Here is a 22,801-nt window from a genome sequence, read left to right as displayed (position 1 = left end):
GTAAGCAGCTCCACAGTCCTGGTCCTACGCACCAGAACCTGCGCCATTTCCTGACTACTTTGCCTGGGCTGATGCAGTAGCTAATTGGTCATGGAGCATCCAAGCTCTTTTCATTCTGTGTGTCTGTTTATCATCCACATCAATGTCAAGTGAGTTCTCTCCAAACACAGCTCAAACCCATCCTCACTGGGACTCTCTATATTGGCAGTGCTCTGAGAATGTTCTCTGGCCTGCTGGTGATACTTTGGTCCTGCCCAAAGCTGCCATCTTTAGAGCTTTTCTGTCCCACCTTCCAGGCATTCATGGGCAGCCATGACTACCAGACTCCAAACAACAGTCTCCTTTGCACATGCTCTTTCCTATCTCTCTGACGGTCTCTCTCTTCTCTTTTGTATTCATCACAACTGGCTTTATGTGGTTGCTATTTACATGTTTCTCATTGCTGTCCTTATCCTCCCTGCCAGGAGGAAGTGTTACATCTGAAGCATCCCCATAGTGCTTACTATGATAAGCATGTTTCTGGTTTTTGTGCTTAGACTTTTTTGATACTCAGACGCCCATTGTCTGATTCAGAAGTGATGGCAACACATGGCATTGAGTACTAGAACATGGCATCTAGTACACCTGGACACCTGGGCTAATTAGTCAATTAATATGTATGTATATATGTATGTATGCATGTATGTATGTATGTATGTATTTGGTGAGACGGGGTCCCATTATGTAGTCCTTGGACTCACAGGCCTGGATGGTTCTGCCTCCTGAGTAGGATTGGAGGCTTATGTGAACAGCCAGCCTCAGTGGCTGAATCTTAAGTCTAATCTTAATTAATTTTGTCTAAATTTAAAAGTTAATAAATTTGTATTGCTTGACACATCTCAGATATAATAATAAATCTACTTTTCAACTGTAGATTTTATGTAATAAAAATAAAACCCAAACATTTATGATTAAAATTCAGCATCTAGGTTGAGATGGAATATGTATCAGATTAAGAAGCCTCATACTAATAAGAAAGGAAGAGGAAGAAGAAAGAAAACAGAAAAGCAAAGTAAAGCATTTCTTTTTTTTTTTTTTTTTTTTTTTTTTTTTTTTTTTTTTTTTTTTTTTTTTTTTTGCATTTTTTTTTTATTATTCGATATAATTTATTTACATTTCAAATGATTTCCCCTTTTCTAGCCCCCCCACTCCCCGAAAGTCCCGCAAGCCCCCTTCTCTTCCCCTGTCCTCCCACCCACCCCTTCCCACTTCCCCGTTCTGGTTTTGCTGAATACTGTTTCACTGAGTCTTTCCAGAACCAGGGGCCACTCCTCCTTTCTTCTTGTACCTCATTTGATGTGTGGATTATGTTTTGGGTATTCCAGTTTTCTAGGTTAATATCCACTTATTAGTGAGTGCATACCATGATTCACCTTTTGAGTCTGGGTTACCTCACTTAGTATGATATTCTCTAGCTCCATCCATTTGCCTAAGAATTTCATGAATTCATTGTTTCTAATGGCTGAATAGTACTCCATTGTGTAGATATACCACATTTTTTGCATCCACTCTTCTGTTGAGGGATACCTGGGTTCTTTCCAGCATCTGGCAATTACAAATAGGGCTGCTATGAACATAGTAGAACATGTGTCCTTATTACATGGTGGGGAGTCTTCTGGGTATATGCCCAGGAGTGGTATAGCAGGATCTTCTGGAAGTAAGGTGCCCAGTTTTCGGAGGAACCGCCAGACTGATTTCCAGAGTGGTTGTACCAATTTGCAACCCCACCAGCAGTGGAGGAGTGTTCCTCTTTCTCCACACCCTCTCCAACACCTGCTGTCTCCTGAATTTTTAATCTTAGCCATTCTGACTGGTGTAAGATGAAATCTTAGGGTTGTTTTGATTTGCATTTCCCTAATGACTAATGAAGTTGAGCATTTTTTAAGATGCTTCTCGGCCATCCGAAGTTCTTCAGGTGAGAATTCTTTGTTTAACTCTGTACCCCATTTTTTAATAGGGTTGTTTGGTTTTCTGGAGTCTAACTTCTTGAGTTCTTTATATATATTGGATATTAGCCCTCTATCTGATGTAGGATTGGTGAAGATCTTTTCCCAATTTGTTGGTTGCCGATTTGTCCTCTTGATGGTGTCCTTTGCCTTACAGAAACTTTGTAATTTTATGAGGTCCCATTTGTCAATTCTTGCTCTTAGAGCATACGCTATTGGTGTTCTGTTCAGAAACTTTCTCCCTGTACCGATGTCCTCAAGGGTCTTCCCCAGTTTCTTTTCTATTAGCTTCAGAGTGTCTGGCTTTATGTGGAGGTCCTTGATCCATTTGGATTTGAGCTTAGTACAAGGAGACAAGGATGGATCAATTCGCATTCTTCTGCATGCTGACCTCCAGTTGAACCAGCACCATTTGTTGAAAAGGCTATCTTTTTTCCATTGGATGTTTTCAGCCTCTTTGTCGAGGATCAAGTGGCCATAGGTGTGTGGGTTCATTTCTGGATCTTCAATCCTGTTCCATTGATCCTCCTGTCTGTCACTGTACCAATACCATGCAGTTTTTAACACTATTGCTCTGTAGTATTGCTTGAGGTCAGGGATACTGATTCCCCCAGATTTCCTTTTGTTGCTGAGAATAGTTTTAGCTATCCTGGGTTTTTTGTTGTTCCAGATGAATTTGATAATTGCTCTTTCTAGCTCTGTGAAGAATTGAGTTGGGATTTTGATGGGTATTGCATTGAATCTGTATAGTGCTTTAGGCAAAATGGCCATTTTAACTATATTGATTCTGCCGATCCATGAGCATGGGAGGTTTTCCCATTTTTTGAGGTCTTCTTCCATTTCCTTCTTCAGAGTCTTGAAGTTCTTGTCATACAGATCTTTCACATGTTTGGTAAGAGTCACCCCAAGATACTTTATACTGTTTGTGGCTATTGTGAAGGGGGTCATTTCCCTAATTTCTTTCTCAGCCTGCTTATCCTTTGAGTATAGGAAGGCCACTGATTTGCTTGAGTTGACTTTATAACCTGCCACTTTGCTGAAGTTGTTTATCAGCTGTAGGAGCTCTCTAGTGGAGTTCTTTGGGTCACTTAGGTAGACGATCATGTCGTCTGCAAATAATGATAGTTTGACTTCTTCCTTTCCAATTTGTATCCCTTTGACCTCCTTATGTTGTCGAATTGCCCGAGCTAGTACCTCAAGTACAATATTGAAAAGATAAGGAGAAAGGGGGCAGCCTTGTCTGGTCCCTGATTTCAGTGGGATTGCTTCAAGTTTCTCTCCATTTAGTTTGATGCTGGCTACCGGTTTGCTGTATATTGCTTTTACTATGTTTAGGTATGGGCCTTGAATTCCTGTTCTCTCCAAGACTTTAAGCATGAAGGGATGCTGAATTTTGTCAAATGCTTTTTCAGCATCCAATGAAATGACCATGTGGTTTTGTTCTTTGAGTTTGTTTATGTAGTGGATTGTATTGATGGATTTCCGTATATTGAACCAACCCTGCATTCCTGGGATAAAGCCTACTTGATCATGGTGGATGATCGTTTTGATGTGTTCTTGGATTCGGTTGGCAAGAATTTTATTGAGTATTTTTGCATCGATGTTCATAAGGGAAATTGGTCTGAAGTTCTCTTTCTTTGTTGGATCTTTGTGTGGCTTTGGTATCAGCGTAATTGTGGCTTCGTAGAAGGAATTGGGTAGTGTTCCTTCTGTTTCTATTTTGTGGAATAGTTTGAAGAGTATTGGTGTTAACTCTTCTTTGAAGGTCTGGTAGAATTCTGCACTGAAGCCATCTGGTCCTGTGCTTTTTTTGGTTGGAAGACTTTCTATGACTCCTTCTATTTCTTTAGGCATTATGGGACTGTTTAGATGGTCTAGTTGGTCCTGATTTAATTTTGGTATTTGGTATCTGTCAAGGAAATTGTCCATTTCCTCCAGATTCTCCAGTTGTGTTGAGTATAGGCTCTTGTAGTAGGATCTGATGATTTTTTGGATTTCCTCAGTTTCCGTTGTTATATCTCCCTTTTCATTTCTAAGTTTGTTAATTTGGATACTTTCTCTGTGTCCTTTGGTCATTCTGGCTAAGGGTTTATCTATCTTGTTGATTTTCTCAAAGAACCAGCTCCTGGTATTGTTGATTTTTTGTATGGTTCTCTTTGTTTCTACTTGGTTGATTTCGGCCCTGAGTTTGATGATTTCCTGCCTTCTACTCCTCCTGGGCGAAATAGCTTCTTTTTGTTCCAGGGCTTTCAGGTGTGTCATTAAGCTGGTAATGTATGCTCTCTCCATTTTCTTTTTGGAGGCACTCAGGGCTATGAGTTTTCCTCTTAGCACTGCTTTCATTGTGTCCCATAGATTTGGGTATGTTGTGTTTTCATTTTCATTGTGTTCTAAAAAGTCTTTAATTTCTTTCTTTATTTCTTCCTTGACCAAGGTATCATTGAGTAGAGTATTGTTCAGTTTCCACGTGTATGTGGGCTTTCTGTTGTTTCTGTTGCTATTGAAGACCACTTTTACTCCATAGTGATCAGATAGGAGGCATGGGATTAGTTCGATCTTCTTATATTTGTTGAGGTCTGTCTTGTGACCAATTATATGGTCGATTTTGGAGAAGGTACCATGAGGTGCTGAGAAAAAGGTATATTCTTTTGTTTTAGGATAGAATGTTCTATATATATCTGTTAAATCTAATTGGCCCAAAGCTTCAATTAGTTTCATTGTGTCCCTGTTTAGTTTCTGTTTTCCTGATCGGTCCATTGAGGAAAGTGCAGTGTTGAAGTCACCCACAATTATTGTGTTAGGTGCAATGTGTGCTTTTAGTTTTAATAAAGTTTCTTTTACAAAAGAGGGTGCCCTTACATTTGGGGCATAGATGTTCAGGATTGTCAGTTCTTCTTTTTGTATTTTTCCTTTGACCAGCAAGAAGTGTCCCTCAGGGTCTCTTTTGATGACTTTGGGTTGAAAGTCAATTTTATCTGATATTAAAATGGCTACTCCAGCTTGTTTCCTGAGACCATTTGCTTGTAAAATTGTCTTCCAGCCTTTTACTCTAAGGTAGTGTTTGTCTTTGACCCTGAGGTGTGTTTCCTGTAAGCAGCAAAATGTAGGGTCCTGTTTACGTATCCATTCAGTTAGTCTGTGTCTTTTTATTGGGGCATTAAGTCCATTGATGTTAAGAGATATTAAGGAATAGTGATTGTTACTTCCTATCATTTTTGACGTTATTTTTTAAATTTGAATGCTTAACTTCTTTTGGGTTTGATGAAAGGTTACTATCTTGCTTTTTCCAGGGTGAAGTTTCCCTCCTTGTATTGGTGTTGTCCTCCTATTATCCTTTTTAGGGCCGGGTTTGTGGATAGATATTGGGTAAACTTGGTTTTGTCATGAAATATCTTAGTTTCTCCATCTATGGTGATTGAGAGTTTTGCTGGATATAGTAGTTTTGGTTGGCATTTGTGTTCTCTTAGAGTCTGCATGAGATCTGCCCAGGACCTTCTAGCCTTCATAGTCTCAGGTGAAAAGTCTGCTGTGATTCTGATAGGTCTTCCTTTATATGTTACTTGGCCTTTTTCTCTTACTGCCTTTAGTATTCTTTCTTTGTTTAGAACATTTGGTGTTTTGATTATTATGTGACGGGAAGTATTTCTGTTCTGGTCCAGTCTGTTTGGAGTTCTGTAGGCTTCTTGTATATTCATGGGCATCTCTCTCTTTAGGTTAGGGAAGTTTTCTTCCATAATTTTATTGAAGATATTTGCTGGCCCTTTAAGTTGTAAATCTTCACTCTCCTCTATGCCTATAATCCTTAGGTTTGGTCTTCTCATTGTGTCCTGGATTTCCTGGATATTTTGGGTTACAAGCTTTTTGCATTTTGCATTTTCTTTAACTGTTGAGTCCATGGTTTCTATGGAATCTTCAGCATCTGAGATTCTTTCTTCTATCTCTTGTATTCTGTTGTTGATATTTGTATCTCTGTCCCCTGATTTCTTCCCAAGGCTTTCTATCTCCAAAGTTGTCTCCCTTTGAGTTTTCTTAGTTGTTTCTACTTCTGATTTTAGATCCTGGATGGTTTTGCTTAGCTCCTTCACTTGCATGTTTGTGTTTTCCTGTAATTCTTTAAGAGATTTTTGTGTTTTCTCATTCATGAGCTCAGCCTGTTGACCAAAGTTCTCCTGTATTTCTTTAAGAGATTTTTGTGTTTCGTCTTTCATGACCTCAGCCTGTTGAGCAAAGTTCTCCTGTATTTCTTTAAGTGTTTTTTGCATTTCCTCCTTGTTGGCTTTTGTATTCTCCTGGATTTCTTTCAATGATTTTTGTGTTTCCCTTGCAAGGGCTTCTACCTTTTGATCCATTGTCTCCTGAATTTCTTTACGTATGACCTTCATGTGTTCCTGTACCAGCATCATGACCAGTGATTTTAAATCCAAATCTTGTTTTACTGGTGTGATGGGGTATCCAGGACATGTTGGTAGAGGAGAATTGGGTTCAGATGTTGCCATATTGCCTTGATTTCTGTTAGTGACGTTCCTGCGTTTGCCTTTTGCCATCTAGATCTCACTGGTGTTAGTTTATCTTGTCAGTGCTGGACTCACCAGTGCAAGCTGCCCCTTCCCAGTTGGCCTCTGGTGCACAGCTTACCTCCTGCACTGCTTGTAGACAGTGTGCTGCTGCCCAGGCTGTTCAGATCCCAAAGCAGGCACCCGAAGGCTCCCGCTGGGGCCCGCTGGATTCACTGGAGCACACTGACTTCTCCCAGCTGGCCGCCCGGAAGCCCAGCTAGCCACTTGCAGGACTTGGAGATGTAATGCTGCCGCCCAGACTGATCTGGATCCGGAAGCGGAGAGAGTAGAGCTAAGGCCTTCTGCTTGAGGCCTTGCCCCAGATTGTGTCTGTGGAGCAGATGGAGCCCGTGTGCACTCCCAGGGAGTGCCGACGGTGTATGCTACTGTGACCTCCCCTGAGTTCTGCTCACTCCGCTGGGCAGCCGATCTGCCAACCGGGCTATCGCACACAAGGTTAGCCTGGCCGCCCAGTCCCTGAGTCCAGGCAAAAGCCTGGGAGGCCAAGGTCCGAGCGAAGTTCCCCTACGGCTTTGACTGTTAATTGGGTTTGCCAGGTGACTAGGATGGCGGGCGTGTGCGCCCGCGCTCCCTGAAAGCGCCAGGAGAGTCTGCTTTGCTAACAATCACCTGGGCGGGTTGACTCACAGATGGCCCACCAAGCCGCCCAGTTCTTGGGGTCAGTCCTGTGCCTTTTGGGGCCTGGACCCCCGCTTTGTTAGCCTTAGGCTATGCCTGTTACAGGTCTGCCCGCCTGAGCTCTCTGTCGTCCTGCAGGCAAAATGGCGGCGGCGCGCTCGCAGGCCTGGGCAAAAAACCTCCTGGTTGGGTTGGCACCCCGATGGCCCCCCGACCCGCCCAGGGCCTGGGTGCAGGCCAACGCCCGTCGGGCTCAGACCACCGCGGTGTTGGCCTCGGATTATGTTTGTGTACCTCAGTCTGTCCGATTCCTGGAGTACGGAACCAAGATGGATCCTCCTCTCCTGACTGGTGGGAGGCCGAGTTCTGAAGTGGCCTCCGTGCAGGAAAGGCGCCGCACAACTGCAGCTGCTTGCTGTCCGGCTGGTCAGCGAAGGTCAGTGGTCGTGGGCGCAGGGCCTAACTGGTCCCTGTGACGCCTTGGTTCCACTGCTGATGGCCCTTCAGCTGGAGCAGCCACTGCTGCCGCTGCTGCCGCCGCCGCCGCCGCCAACCGACTCCCAAAAGCATTTCTTTAATATAATTTTTTTTTTTGCCACATTTGAAAGAGTAGTGTTGGAGTGCACAGAGGCCAGGCATGCACAGCTGGTGCCTGTTCCTTTGGTTTCTTTTCTACGTGAGTTCAGCCAGCTACAGGTAAAAGTATTTTTAAAAGAAACTGTCTCTAAACACCTACAGGCTTTCTGGAGCAGCAGTGTGCCCTCTGCTAGGTTTTGAACAAACTGGGCAGGAAAACCACATGTTATACCCACACCACTTTATGTAAGGGGTTGGAGAGTCACCAGGTTTTATGCCCACAGGGGTCTTGGACCAGTCCTTCAGATGCCACAAGATGAACTAACCCATTAAAACCTCATCTTGGACTTTGGTAGAAGCTGGAGTAGCTGAGTGGGGTACATGGGTGTCGGTGGGTGTCACTATAGTGAACTTATGAGCAATGGGGATGTGAGAATGATGAAAGAGTGGAGCGTTACTTACAGAGTTGAGACAGTGGAGCAGTGCTTGCACAGTGCAGACAGTGGAGCAGTGCTTGCACAGTGCAGACAGTGGAGCAGTGCTTGCACAGTGCAGACAGTGGAGCAGTGCTTGCACAGTACAGAGAGTTGAGCAGTGCTTGCATAGTGCAGACAGTGGGACAGTACTTGTATAGTGCAGAGAATGGAGCAGTGCTTGCACAGTGCAGATAGTGGAGCAGTGCTTGCACAGTGCAGACAGTGGAGCAGTGCTTGCACAGTGCAGACAGTGGAGCAGTGCTTGCACAGTGCAGACAGTGGAGCAGTGCTTGCACAGTGCAGACAGTGGAGCAGTGCTTGCACAGTGCAGAGAATGGAGCAGTGCTTGCACAGTGCAGATAGTGGAGCAGTGCTTGCACAATGGAGACAGTGGAGCAGTGCTTGCACAGTACAGAGAGTTGAGCAGTGCTTGCATAGTGCAGACAGTGGAGCAGTGCTTGCACAGTGCAGAGAGTTGAGCAGTGCTTGCACAGTGCAGACAGTGGAGCAGTGCTTGCACAGTGCAGACAGTGGAGCAGTGCTTGCACAGTGCAGACAGTGGAGCAGTGCTTGCACAGTGCAGACAGTGGAGCAGTGCTTGCACAGTGCAGACAGTGGAGCAGTGCTTGCACAGTGCAGACAGTGGAGCAGTGCTTGCACAGTACAGAGAGTTGAGCAGTGCTTGCATAGTGCAGACAGTGGGACAGTACTTGTATAGTGCAGAGAATGGAGCAGTGCTTGCACAGTGCAGATAGTGGAGCAGTGCTTGCACAGTGCAGACAGTGGAGCAGTGCTTGCACAGTGCAGACAGTGGAGCAGTGCTTGCACAGTGCAGACAGTGGAGCAGTGCTTGCACAGTGCAGACAGTGGAGCAGTGCTTGCACAGTGCAGACAGTGGAGCAGTGCTTGCACAGTACAGAGAGTTGAGCAGTGCTTGCACAGTGCAGACAGTGGAGCAGTGCTTGCACAGTACAGAGAGTTGAGCAGTGCTTGCATAGTGCAGACAGTGGGACAGTACTTGTATAGTGCAGAGAATGGAGCAGTGCTTGCACAGTGCAGATAGTGGAGCAGTGCTTGCACAATGGAGACAGTGGAGCAGTGCTTACACAGTGCAGAGAATAGAGCAGTGTTTGCACAGTGGGGAGAGATGGTGGAGCAGCGCTTACACAGTAGAGATGGTGGAGCAGCGCTTGCACAGTGGAGGGAGTGGAACTGGAGACATGGTGGTAGAGCAGTTGTGGGAAAGACCTGAGGTCTTAGTGGAATAGGTGATTGCCCAGTTTGGTTGGCAGGGTGGAATGCCTGTAGCCTATGTAGATGCAGACTCAATCACTGGGCCATGGGATTGCCCTGCTTCTGGACAGTGAAGGAAGTTAAGATGAATAATGGTTCACTTTCTGGACTGGACCCCCTCAATTGAACCACTGTGGTCCATGATGTTGCCAAGGACCACATGTAAGTCTGTATGACCCATGTCACCACCTGATGCCACATGGATATCTGTGGTGTATGCTGCAACCTAAGGCCACGTTGATGCCTACATGCTATGCTGCCATGGGGGCCATACTAATTTAAGTGGCCTTCACTGCCTCCTGAGACCATGGGGATGTCTGAGCCATGCTGAGCCCCACAAAGGGCCATGTCTGAGTCCATGGTCCTACAGCAGCCGAGGGGCTATGTTGATGTCCGTAGCCGATGTTAACCACTGAAGACTATGCAGATGTCCTTGATCTAAACTACATCCTGAAGCCAACCTAAAGTCTACAGGCCATGCTGCTGCAGGGGGCCATATTGATGTGAGTGGCCTGTGCTGCCACCTGAGGCCATGTTGATGCCCATGGTCTGGGCTGCCACCGAGGGTCTTATCTGTGTTGGAGGTCCTACTGAAGCTGGTCCATGTTTGTGCTGTCACCAGAAACCATGAGGAAGTCCATGATCTGACCTCCTGCTGACTGAAGAGCAAGGAGGCTTCTCTGGAAGAACGACTGATGATCGCAGATGAATAGTGGAGAAGGAGGAGCATCAAAGGCTTAAGTGACAACCCTTACCACCCCAGGAAGCCATCAAAGACAACTCTTAAAAACTGTGATAAGGTGGCTGCAGAGATGGCTCAGTGGGTAAGAGCACTCACTGCTCTTTTTCCTGAGGTTCTGAGTTCAATTCCCAGCAACCACATGGTGGCTCACAACCATCTGTAATAGGATCCGATGCCCTCTTCTGGTGTGTCTGAAGACAGTTACACTCTGAAGATGAGCTACAGTGTACTCATATACATAAGATAAATGAACAAATCTTTCAAAAACTGTGATAAAGATGCTGAGATGCAGCTCTCCACCACTGACAGCTTCCGGCAGCTGTGTTGGTGGAGAAGGATTCAATTTTCTTTAGGGGTGGGCCACTGGGACTTTCACCATGTTCCAGTGAGAATATAAACACAAATTGGACTTTCTAGGGGGAGGAATGTAAGTCACAGGGGGGACATGGAAGTACTGGGAGGTGAGTGTGATTGGGGTGTATGAGGTGAAATTCCCAAATGACAATCAAAATATTATTTTGAAAAACAAAAACTTCATCTGCTATGCCTTACTTTTAAGATGTAGCAGCTTCATTGAGTTTGATAGAGCAGGCTATAACCATAGAAGCAACCCTGAAGCAAAGATCGTGAATTTGAGCTGAGCCTGGCCTACATAGCAAGTCTCTGACTGAAAAAAAATCACAAAAATGACAACTAAAAAATTAATAATTAAAAAATTTTGTTTGCGTATATATGGTGTGTGCGTGTGTGTATACACCTGGGGAGGAGGCAGCTATGCATGTGAGTATGGTGGCAGAGACTGACATCCAGTATCTTCTATCACTCTCTACTTGATTTTTTAAAAGACTTATTATTGTGTGTGTGTGACTGTGTGTGTGTAAGTAAGAGTGTGTGTATGTGAGTGTGTGTATGTGTGTGTATATTAGTGTCTGTGTATGAGTCTATAAGTGTGTGTTTGAGTGTGTCTGTATATTAGTGTGTCTGTGTCTATGTTAGTGTGTTAGTGCATGTGTATGAGTGTGTGTGTATGAGTGTATAAGTGTGTTAGTGTCTGTGTATGATATATGTGTATGTGTGTATAAGCGTGTGTGAGCGTGTATGTGTGTGTGTGTGTGTGTGCGCGCGCGCACACAAACATGTGTTAGTGTGAGTGCACATGCACTGGCATCAGAACATCTAGAACTAGAGTTCCTGGCAGCACACCACCCAACATGGGTGTAAGAACTGCTGAGCCATCTCCACAGACTCACAGAACATGAAGCTCATCAACGAGCTAGACTAGCTGCCCACCAAACTCCTGAGAGCCTCTTGTCTCCACCTCCCAGCACTGGGATTACAGGTCTTATCTCTGTGCTCAGCTTTTTACAGGGGCATCAAGCACTGACCCATCTCCTCAGTTTTACCTGTTTTGTGTGGTCCTTGTGTGTCCTGCTGAGTAGAACTGTTCACATGGCCTATGTGTGTTGTTGAGAACTCTTAATATGACCTGTGTATGTTGTTGAGGAGAACTGTTCACATGGCCTGTGTGTCCTGGTGTATAGAACTATTGACATGGCTTGTGTGTCCTGGCGTGCAGAACTGCTCTAATGCTGTTAGCTGAGTTAACAGGTGAGTCATGGTACCTTAGAGTCATCCACAGAGCAGATCTGAGTGAAACTATCTTAAGTTTATAAGATCTGTAAGTCAAAATGGAGATGGCTGATGCAGACCTCTCAAGGGTAGAAACTAATTCCCACCTTGAGTCTCCTCTCATTTTCTACTGCTAATGAACTTGTTTCCAGAGATCTGAACATGTTCTCTAACTGAAGTTAACCTGGGGTTCCATCTGCCCCTAGACCTCCTCAGAAAAATGTACTGAGTAGTAGAATCAGCGTCAGCAGAAGTAAGGGCAGCACAAAGGACAGGATGACTGTCAGGCAGCTGCATCATATGTCCCAGACACAGGCTGAGAACCACCTGAATTCCCACACTGGCCCCTGCATCCCAGAACTGAGAGCAGAACGTTATTTTGCCATCTTGGGGAAGTGCCACTTCATTTCCAAGCAAACATCAAGAAGCTGCCAAAGATCACACAAGCCAATAAGGGGGAGCTGGAGGCTCCCAGTCGTGGAACTGGGAGAAGGTGGTCAGGTCTGCTGCACAGGCTCTATGTTCTTGTACCCAAGGGTGGGTGTTCCGGGTAGAGAATGACAGCTGGTTTATCAGGAGGGTGACTTGTAGGCTTCTTTTAGCACACTCCTGTAATCTGTGTGTGTGTGTGTGTGTGTGTGTGTGTGTGTGTGTGTGTGTGTTTCCATGTAATTTTAGAGGCCATTAGAATAGTTAATCACAGGACATTTATAAAAGTTTGGCACTTCGTGGTCAATCAAGAATGGACTGTTTTGAAATTTTCGTCAGATTAAATTCCTATCATACTGACTGTGAGGCTGCTATTTGTTTCCCTCCAATAATGGAGGCACCCACAGCAGGCCGCACTTTGTGACTAAGCATCTTGAAGATGCACTGATGGAGCTCTCTGGCTTGCTTGAGGCAGCATTGAAGTGAGGATGACTCGTGGTGGCCCCTCATTGTCCATCAAGGTGCCTGGGCCTTCTTCCCACAGCTTCTTCAAATGCCATACTGCTCAGCAGTCACCTTTACATTTTTAGTCTCATTTTCTTTAACTTTGGCATTTATAGTTCAGTACTCAAATTTGTTTGCAAGGCTGTTATAGCTAAGTGCTACAGGCAGAGAAGCTTTAACAGCAATTTTATTTTCTCACAGTTTTGAAAGTTGGAAATCTAAGATCACAGAGTTGGCTTCTACTAAGGCCTCTCTCCTTGGCTAGCAGATAGCTTCCCTCTCCACCCCTCATGTGTGTGTGCCTATACATGTGGGTCAGTGTCTCACACACACATTTGTATTTCCATCCCTATCTCCTCATTGTAAGGGCACCTGGATTAAGGCCTGGACAAGTGATTTTATTTTACTGTGTTGGTCCTACCTCCAGAACAGTCATTCTGAGATACTGGAGGTTTATGACATCAACCTGAGAAAAGAGACAGCTCAGCCCACATCAAAGCTCACCACCAATTTCCTGACAAGTTCCAAATTTCTAGGAAATCTTTAACACAATAAAGGTCACACATTTTAACCCCATGGAGGAATATACTCTGAGTAGTTTTTGGTCCCAAATGATGCTGATTACTTAGTCCAAAAAAAAAAAAAACCTGAAAGTCATGTCTAGTAAAATAAATGAGAAATAAACTAAGGGGTTGTTCTTCTGTCTTGTAGAGGTACATGTACAGGCATTGTGTACCGTTCAAGAATCCACTCTGACCCATCCTGACACAAGGCCCTACAGTATAGTAGGAAGCACTATCTCTTTGCTGAAATGACCCCTCCCACCCCACTGCCTTTCCTGTGCCCAGGTGCCATTCTTCATGAGGGGCTGTGGGTGAAGAAAAGATGAAAGAAGTGTTTCCCTTAAGTCTCAGTGAAATTCAGTAGGGAAAAGTACATACATAAATAATCAACCTTAACCAGAAAGCAACCCAAAAGCTAGCTTTACAGATCCCATGGGTGGGTCACTTCTTGCAATGGAAGCAAAGAGGCTATGGAGATATTGGAAGCTGGTTCAGAAGGACAGCCAGGTTTTAGGCAGAAAGCAGGAAGATACTGTGGGTAGGGAACTAATGTACCCATGTGAGCTATGTAAGGTAACCAAAGTCTGTGATACACTTGTGTCAGAAACAGGGCTGAAGCATAGGGGATGATACCTGGTTCCAGTAGCAGACTCCTCCCTGCTGGGAGAGTGGCCCCAGTAGCCCTTCTCAGCCAGCCTCACACTCACTCTCCTCCCCTCGCAAGACCACTTGTGACTGCCCCAGTGATAGAAGAGTAAATCAATGTTAAATTACTGATGGACTCCACCTTGGGATGTGTTTGAGTCTTGATCTTTCCTTCCACCCTCCATTATGAACAGGTGTGTGGTTGCTTGTTATGTGTGGAAAGCAAGAGCTGCCAAGGGGCTCAGTTAGTTAGATCGCATAGGGAATTGTGATTCAGGGAATCACCAGAGGCTTTTGATGGTGTAACTGTTGGTTGAATGACTATTTCACAGCATGGCCAGGTGGGCCAACAGGCCTGTTGAAAAGATAATTTCCTGGGTGAAGGGTTGCACCTTTCTCCTCCTCAATAGGATGATGTGATTCAGTGCAGAGAGAGGAATTTAGACTGACTCTTGTCCCTTAGGGTTTTTTTTTAATTGTTTTTTTTTATTAGATATATTTTTTATTTACATTTCAAATGATTTCCCCTTTTCTGGCTCCCTACTCTACAAAAGTCCCATAAGCCCTCTTCCCTCCTCTTGTTCCCCCATCCACCCCTTCCCACTTCCCTGTGCTGGGGAATTGCCCTATACTGCTGCACTGAGCCTTTCCAGAACCAGGGGCCACTCCTCCGTTCTTCTTGGACATCATTTGATATGTTGTCCCTTAGTTTTCAACATTGAACTTTCATGTGTAGAGTTGTTCATTTGTACTGATACTTAAAAAGTAGCATTACATCTTTCTGGCCAATAGTATGTGCTAGAGAGCACATGGGGTACACTAGGACTCCTCTATACCCACAGCTAAAGATGGCATGGAGGGAGAGGCTTAGTCGGTAAACAACATGCTTCACAAACAAGAGAACCTGAGAGAAAATTCTACGTGCGGTGGCCCCTAGACTTATTTTATTATCCCAGGCCTGAGGAATTGGAGACAGGGATCCCCAGAGCATTAGAGCCCAAAAATCTAGACTAGTTGGTAAGTCCCTGCTAGAAGAAAAGCCCCAGTAAAAGGCCCTGTCTCAAAGTAGGGGAACTGCCTTCATGAGGAAGACTCCAGGCCTGCACTGACATGTACATGTATACACATATATACCACAACTGCATGCGTGCATACATATGCATTAAAATGAATAAGTATACAGCCTTGGAGAGCAAGCCAAATGATTGAAATACAAATTGTGTAGTGCCCAGATCCTGGCAAGGACGGAAAAGATCCCCAGAGAATTTGATGGTGGAGTAGACTGAAGGCCTACATCCTTTAGGACCTCAGATGGAGCATTGTGCGTGGGTAGGTAGACATGTGCTGGTAGAGCCTAAATCCAAGGCTTGACGTGTGCTGGGAGTCTATCTTACCCCTGAGCTGCTCCTCAACTGACCATGTATTTTTAAAGTAAGCTCATAGAACTTATGTATGATTCATGTCAGAATGGCTTTCTTGGTCAAAGAGCATTAGAGACCTTTTTTCCTTGAGGGAAAAAAATGAAAATTCTAAACTAGGCCAAATTGATGCAAATACTTTCAGACATGTGGCACCAGTGGAGAGAAATCTAGTATTTGTTTAGTAAACTGAAATAAATATATTGTGTCTTTTGAAGCAGAAGGAGAAGGAGGCCAGGACAGCTAGCTTTGGAAAGATGGCACCATATTCCTCTGGCCCCAGTGAGAGGCAGACACAGGAGGTTACAGTACACTAGGGGGTTGTCTTGCTCTGTATAATAGTAAACTCCAAGCAAACTAAGGCTATGAACTAGATCTTTTCTCCAACAGAAGAAAGGAGAGAAATGAATTTGGAAGTGAGAGATTCAAGTGATTTATTAAAGAGATAGGCTGGCTCCCTGCTAGAAGAATAGCCCCATACACTCGGGTCATAGACCACGGGCCATCAGGATCACCCTAGAACCTAAGTCAAGCTCAGACTCAGCCCATTCCTACTCTCCTGAGAAGGTCTGGGGTTGGCTGTCAGGACCCGTAGCTATGTACTCAGAAACAGCTTTTGTTAAACGTTCCTCTTCGAAGTACATTCTAAACACTTAGCATCCTTCAATTTCATAGTCCTCACATACTTGGTCCACATACTTGCTCTGATGTCCACTTTGTTCAAGCGTGACAGTGTATCTGTGTGCAGTGTACTGGGTATCAGGTGACAGACCCCACCAGTGAGCTCAGTGTGTTTCATCAGCAAGGCACAGAGGCCTCTGCCCCAGAACCAGACACCTAAAAGGAGCTGTGGAGGTTGACTCTGGTATTTACCATGTTCAGTTTGGGGGCTAAGTCAAACCCCAGCTCATTCACAAGTCAGCAAGCTTCTTTTGTAAGCAAGTCATGTGATTGCTATTAAGGTGTTGTGTGAGGGCCATCTTGGGACAGATGATGCCCTTTAGAGTTTTTCATGCCCCTCATCGCAAGCAAGACTGCCCTGAAGGATTCTACTGTAATGAGGCTGTTCCGTTGTGAGAGCTCTTTAGAAAGGAGTGTGTAAACTCAGAAAGCTGGAAGGAAGATAGCTACTGGAAATGCATGTCTGTCCCTGGGAGCTACTCCACTTCAGGAAAAGCTGCCCCAGCCTCTTTTCTCCCTCTTCCTTTTCAACACTCTCTATGATAACTATTTGTCTTTATGAGCACAATATCCCTCCTGAATTCAAGGAATATGTGGGGATGTTGGCGCCGTGGTGCCAACTGACATCACCTAGCGTCACTGCACATCTTGATGGTAAAAATCAGCGTCTATGTTTTTGAGACGGTAGCCTCTCAATGGGACCTTCCTCAATACCCAGGGCATCTTGTTCCAGCTCCTGCCAGCAGAGAATCCCACTTCCAGAGAACAGGACTTTTCTTCCTTCTCTGTTATGAAGAATCAGTGTATGGTACCAGATAGGTTTGCTGTCTTGCATGGGGTGTTTCTTGGGCACTCTCTGCTCTGCTTCATCTTGTCCAGTTTAAACAACTTTCAGAATGCTTTAGGATCACCAGCTAGGGACTCTTTTCAGAGAACCATGTCTACTTTCCTCACCATAGTAAGAGGAGCCCTGTGAGAAGTGTTGCTGTCTTCCAGCCCTTGGGTGACACAGCTCAGGTCCAGACTAAGATCTTTTTGTAATTTTTAGCAGTGTTTTTTAACACAGGTTAAACAGAGGCACATAGCAGAGGGTCCTGGGCAGTGGTGAGGGCCCTTTCTCCTTGGACCTGTCCTCTCCTTTTACTACCAGGTGTCTCTAGATGCTTGATTGACACAGAGCCCTTCTCTTAGATGTCTCTAAAGGACAGCCCTGTTTGTAGCCTGGAGCTCTGCATGGGCAATATGGACCTTTAGTGCATCCAAGAGCTAAATGTTTCTGGTGTGAGTGACTGCAGATTAGTTTAGGGTTTTGGCTTGGTAGATTAAGCCCATACTCCCTTCAGGCAAAAAACAAATTAGATGATAAATTCTAGACCACCAAAATGAAAAAGGAAGAGAGGCAAATGGTCAAACAGACAAACAAACAGACAAACACAGAAAGGTCTCTGTCTCAGCTAAAGCGCTGGAAGGATGCTACCTGCATCCTCTTGGTGATTTCCCATCTCAAGGCCCTGGCTTCTGTCCTCTGTGCTTGAGACCAATCGGTAGAGGAGCACAGGTGGTGGGCAGCCAACAGGTGTGTCACAAGTCAGGGTAGGTCAGTGACTGTCCCATCACCAAAGGCCAAATGTGTTTATAAAAGGGCAGCTCTCTTGCCACATGCCTCTGATAAAAGTTGATGCTCCCTGATGAGAGTTTAAGTCATTCAGCAGAGGCCCTGTCCTTCTAGGTGCATCCTCTGCCTGGACCTTTGCAAACAGATACGTCCTACCTAGGGTCCTGCTGAGCTGTAGCTGCCATCGTCACAGTGTGACACATAAAAGGCAAGGTGACACCACTGTGTGATGAATGAACAGTCCTGCAACTGGGTGAAGGGGTCAACAGTGTCTCCTTCAAGTTTGTGGTTTCAGAGCCCACTTCACTGTGAGGCTCTGATAAGCCCTACTGATACCATATTAGACTCTGGAGGCAGTTCAGATATTGAGTGTAGCTCTGGAGCCATCTGGGTTACCGCTGAGCTGTGTGATGCTGAGTGGAGGAGCCCTTACTTTGTCTGATGCCTCACTGCTTCTGTACCCTGAGTGAAGAGCAGAGCCTGTGTCACCACACTGGTTCTTGCATCATAGGTGTGCCTGGTCACCTCTAAGAGAAGTGCCTTTCTCCTTGAGATCTGAGCTGTGCTAGATCTGAGACCCAGTATGGTGGCTTGGGGATTTTGCCTGCCTTCCTACATGATGTTCTATAAACTCTGTCAAGACATGGTGTTTCTATTTGCCTTTTCTCCCCCACGGGAAATCAGCCTTTTGAGAGATGATTGAAAGAAACCTCAGGTGACCATCAGGTTACAGGGCCTGTATACTGTGTGCCAATGACTAAGGGAAAAAGGTGCTAGTCTCAGACACTAACCTGCCCGACCAGCAAGAGATAAGAAAACTGTACCAGGCTTGTTAGTCTCAGAATTTCTATAGATCAGAAAACACTACAGGCTCAGTTTCCCTCTTCATCAAGAGATATAAAAGCAAAAATGTTCCTTTATGCCTATTATCTAAATATCTTTGAGGAGCGCCTTCCCCCTCCACCCCACCCAGGGCGAAGTTGTTGTTTGAAGCAACAACTCTTCCAGGAGAAGCCTCCTTTGATCTGGCTTTTAGTTTAAGCAAAGTACACTGGACCAGCCATGCTGCCATGTTTTCGAGGAACTGCCATACTCACGGCCTGGCACTGTGGTGGGCCTTAGGTCGAGAAAGCTGAACATAGTTGGGGCTGGGATGCTCAAACCCAGACAGTTTTCCTAAAATTGTACTTTTAGTGCATTTATATATCTGTTACAAAGTGTGCTACATGCTAAAAATATTTTCCTTTATAGGCCAAAGGAAATTACAAAGCACACTGAGGAAGCACAGGTAAGAGGTTTTAGTGTTCTAGGGCAGCCCTGGTTGTTATTGGCCTCAACTTCACAGCATGACATCATTTATTCCCCAAAGCTTCACAACTCAATTCTTTAATTTCAACAACTTCATTGCCATTAAAACATAAAGGAGGGCATCGAAAGTGAATACACAGAACTCGGAACCAGGGCTCCCAGGACCAGGGCTCCTGGGAAGTAAGTGACTGGGAGTCACTGGCGACAGGCAAGCCGCACGTTTCCTGGAAGGTCCAGCTGCTGCCTCTTGGACAAAAGTTTCCCCTCTTTTCCTTCCCTGTGTCCTTTCCTTGAGGTGCTTTCACATCTGCTCTGAGCCGCCAAGCAAATGCATTTCCCCTCAAGGCTCTGTGCTATTGCTTATTAGGAAGTTATTATGAGGTTTATTGTTCTCCAGAGTTCTCAGTTCCTTCTTCGCAAAGTGTTTTGTTGCTGTTGTTCTTGTACTCTTTTGTAGTTGTTGTTTGGTTTGGTTTCTGAGGGTTTTTTTTGGGGTTTTTTTGTTTTGTTTTGTTTTTTTTTTTTTTGTCACTGGTTTTGTAGTTAGGGATCTCTGCCTGAGTTTTGGAGTTTTACATAAATCCTTTAAGAAACTATGGCAAACACACAAATATATAAGTTTAACTATCTGAATGTAGTTTTTAAATCTCCAGTGTGTGAGTCTTTCTCTGCCACTTTTCAACTTATTTTTTAAGACGTTTTAAAAAATCATGTGTCTCTGTGTATGAATGCCACATGTGTGCACATAAGCCAGAAGGCCAGAGTGCATCTGGTCCCCTAGAGCTGGCGTTCCGGGAGGTTGCGAGCCTGTGGGTCTGGGTGCTGGGAACCACATTGGGATCCCCTGGAAGAGCAGAAAGCATTCTGCCTACAGAACTTCTTTCTATCCCCTCCATTCTGCCTACAGAACTTCTTTCTATCCCCTCCATTCTGCCTACAGAACTTCTTTCTATCCCCTCCATTCTGCCTACAGAACTTCTTTCTATCCCCTCCATTGATTTTTGAGTCAGAGTTTCTTGCTAACCCTGGAGTTCACTGGTTACTTAGACTGGCTGCCTAGCAAGACCCTGGGGTTTTCCTGTCTTGGCCTCCCAGTTCTAAGATCATGGCTTGATTGCTTTTTGGTTTTTGTTTATTTTGGGTTTTTTTTTTTGGGGGGGGGGGAGGTTGTTTTGTTCTGTCTTGTTAATGAATTCATGGAATCCAAATTCAGGTCCTCATGCTTTTAAACAAAGGATTTTACCCTTCAAGCCTTCTTTTCCAGCCCTAAGAAATATATTTTTTAATGTAATTTATTTCCTCTGTCCCATTTTGTATATTAGAAAAGCCAAGATGAAAACAGCTGTCATGGAGGAGACTCTGTTAGGAGCATCATATATGATATTAATGTACTTCTACTCAGAAGTCTGTAAGATCAACATTGTTGTGTCCATTTTATAGTTGAGGCAACTAATGAGTCCCTCTAACTTGGAAGCCCCTGTTAAACCCTGTGCTTTAGATTTGTGGCTGAGACTTAATTTCACTGATAACATCCAGGGGAGTGTCAACATGACACTATACGGTTGGTTTCTTTGTTTGTTTTGACACAGTATTACTATGCATCTTAGGGTGGCCTTGGATTTTTGATCCTCTTGACTCTATGCTACAAATGCTGAGATTACAGGTGTGACCACCACATCTGGCTTTCTTTTCCATATTCCTGTAACAACAGATGTCCTATTGTTTTGTGTGAGAAGGGACTACTAATAGGATTATTGATTCTCCTTTGTAATAAGGACCTGCTTCCTCTTGTCTTCCTTCCACTTGTCATTGGAAGGGACAGGTGCTTGTTTGTAGTAGCTCAGATGGGCCACATCTCTCCAGGCTCCATCCAAGGACACTGAGTTCCTGTGGTTGTCAGGTTAGGCTTTTCTATTATGATGTCACAACCTAGTTATTTTTGAGACCTTTGAAAGTTTACTTTGGTTCAAAAATACCAGACAGGCTTTTGTCTCCAGGAAAAAGGTGGGGGTGGAGACAGCGGAGGGATTAAAGATTACCTTTGTGCCTGCTTCGTGCACTGTCTCACTTTACCCTCAGTGACATGTGTCTCTCACAGGCTCTGGAGGTTGTGTGACTTGAGTGTTTTGAGAAGCCGAGACAGGGTACCTTGGTCTCAGTTCTCAGGGACGCCTTCCCCATTACACCTCAGCGTTGTCCCAAGACAGTGAGGCCAGATTCATAAGACATCACAGAAAACAGTGACAGCTAGTTGGCTGTACTAGCCCATTTTCTGGTAACTTTGAACCTCAGGCATCAAGGCAAGGAAGGTAAGAAGCAAAGCTAAAACAAACCACAGCAGTCGTATGACAGGTTAAAACCCACAACCAGAAAAGCAGTCAGGAGCTTGGTGACTGGTTGTTCGCCTAGTATGCATAAGGCCTTGGATTCTGTGGGCAACTCAGAGAAGTGGGAGGGCCCTAGGAGACTTACTGTTAGCCTTACAGGCTGAGGTATACAGCGGAAGCATACATAATCCGATGGCTCTTGCACCTGGTCTCCTGGGGTTATCTAAAGCTTTAATGTCCCGTAGAGCTTTTTCTTGTCTGTCCGACTGCGGAGCACAAAAGCTATGTTGTGTGTCAAGTGGCCGATCCCTTCTAGAGAGAAGCTATGCCTGGTATCTAAAGAACAATGAGGGTGTGCTGCTTGGCTGATGAGTGTGGGATCCAGTTCACATTCCCCAGCACCCACTCCCCCACCTTCACACATGGTGGGCGGAAGCAGAGGGAGGAAGGGCAGGTCCTTCTATACCCTGGGGAAATGTGAGTGCTGGCTTTCCTAATATGGAGGCAGCTGGGCCTGGGAAGCATTAACCGTGGATTTAATCCACTGCTGGAGGAGTGTCCCAGGAAGAAGAATGGATTAATAACCAATCAGCACAGGCTCTTCTCCTTGTTTTCCCAGGGCACCTTCTTCTATGGAGTTTAGTGTTTGGTGAACAAACACCCTAGAAACAGGCTTTCTATCATAATTATTTGTATTAGAGTCAGCAACCCTCCAAGGAGGTAGACTTTACTTTCCTCTGTGTGTGTGAGGGAGAGATTTTTTTTTTTTAAATAATACTTGTTAAGAGAGATGACTCAGGCGCGGTCTTCTGTTTGCAAATTGCAACTTATTTAAGTTCCTTTTAAAGGCCTGATGGCCAGCAATCTCTTCTGAGTGGGCAATTTTTATAAAAGAATAGATTTTCTGGGGCCATAAACTTATTATACAGCCCTTCCTTCAGAGGCACACGGGCAGTGCCATAGCCATGCGTGCACACACACTTCTGCACACTCTACCATACCATGTCATATCCCACCCCAGGAAATGAAGGGAAAGTGCTACATGTGCTCTGGCTTTCCAGCTAGTAAAATACCATCAGACAATATATGTGTGTCTGTGCCTTTGGGAAAATATTTGTCAGTAATTCTCTCAGAACATATGCATGTGCACATGCATGCTTGGGTGTGTATGGGTGTGTGTGTGTGTGTGTGTGTGTTTCTAATCAAGTGAACCCATTTGGTCAGAGCGGGATGCCCACAACTTAAGGAAGTCAGCCAGCATGGCTACTCTTGAATGGAACAATCCCTTTGTACATAGCAAAGGGTCTTTTCTACTGGTATAGGCCTTCTCCCTAATTCTAGGCTAGCTCTGTAATCAGAACATGGGAAGTGCTGCCTTCTGTGGACAGTGCTATAGGCCAACACTAAACAAGCCC

The 22,801-nt window shown here is 44.9% G+C and overlaps 1 protein-coding gene across 5 annotated transcripts in view; it reads left to right on the top strand.

The window, feature by feature from the left end:
• Nucleotides 1-22,801, top strand: part of Aopep (aminopeptidase O (putative)) — a 313,459-nt gene that overhangs the window by 224,842 nt on the left and 65,816 nt on the right. Inside the window, exon 12 of one of the 5 annotated variants that reach the window (XM_052156770.1) lies at nucleotides 10,148-10,555. The exons of the other annotated variants lie outside the window; for them this stretch is intronic. Coding sequence (XP_052012730.1) covers nucleotides 10,148-10,156 — 9 coding nt within the window. The 3' untranslated portion in view covers nucleotides 10,157-10,555. Of the gene's footprint in view, nucleotides 1-10,147; nucleotides 10,556-22,801 lie in introns of those variants that run through there. 5 annotated transcript variants of the gene reach the window in all.

Source organism: Apodemus sylvaticus, chromosome 14 (genome assembly GCF_947179515.1).
Source record: "Apodemus sylvaticus chromosome 14, mApoSyl1.1, whole genome shotgun sequence".
Taxonomy (NCBI): domain Eukaryota; kingdom Metazoa; phylum Chordata; class Mammalia; order Rodentia; family Muridae; genus Apodemus; species Apodemus sylvaticus.
The sequence above is the reverse complement of the archived record's forward strand: the minus strand, read 5'-3'. Positions and strand labels throughout refer to the sequence as shown.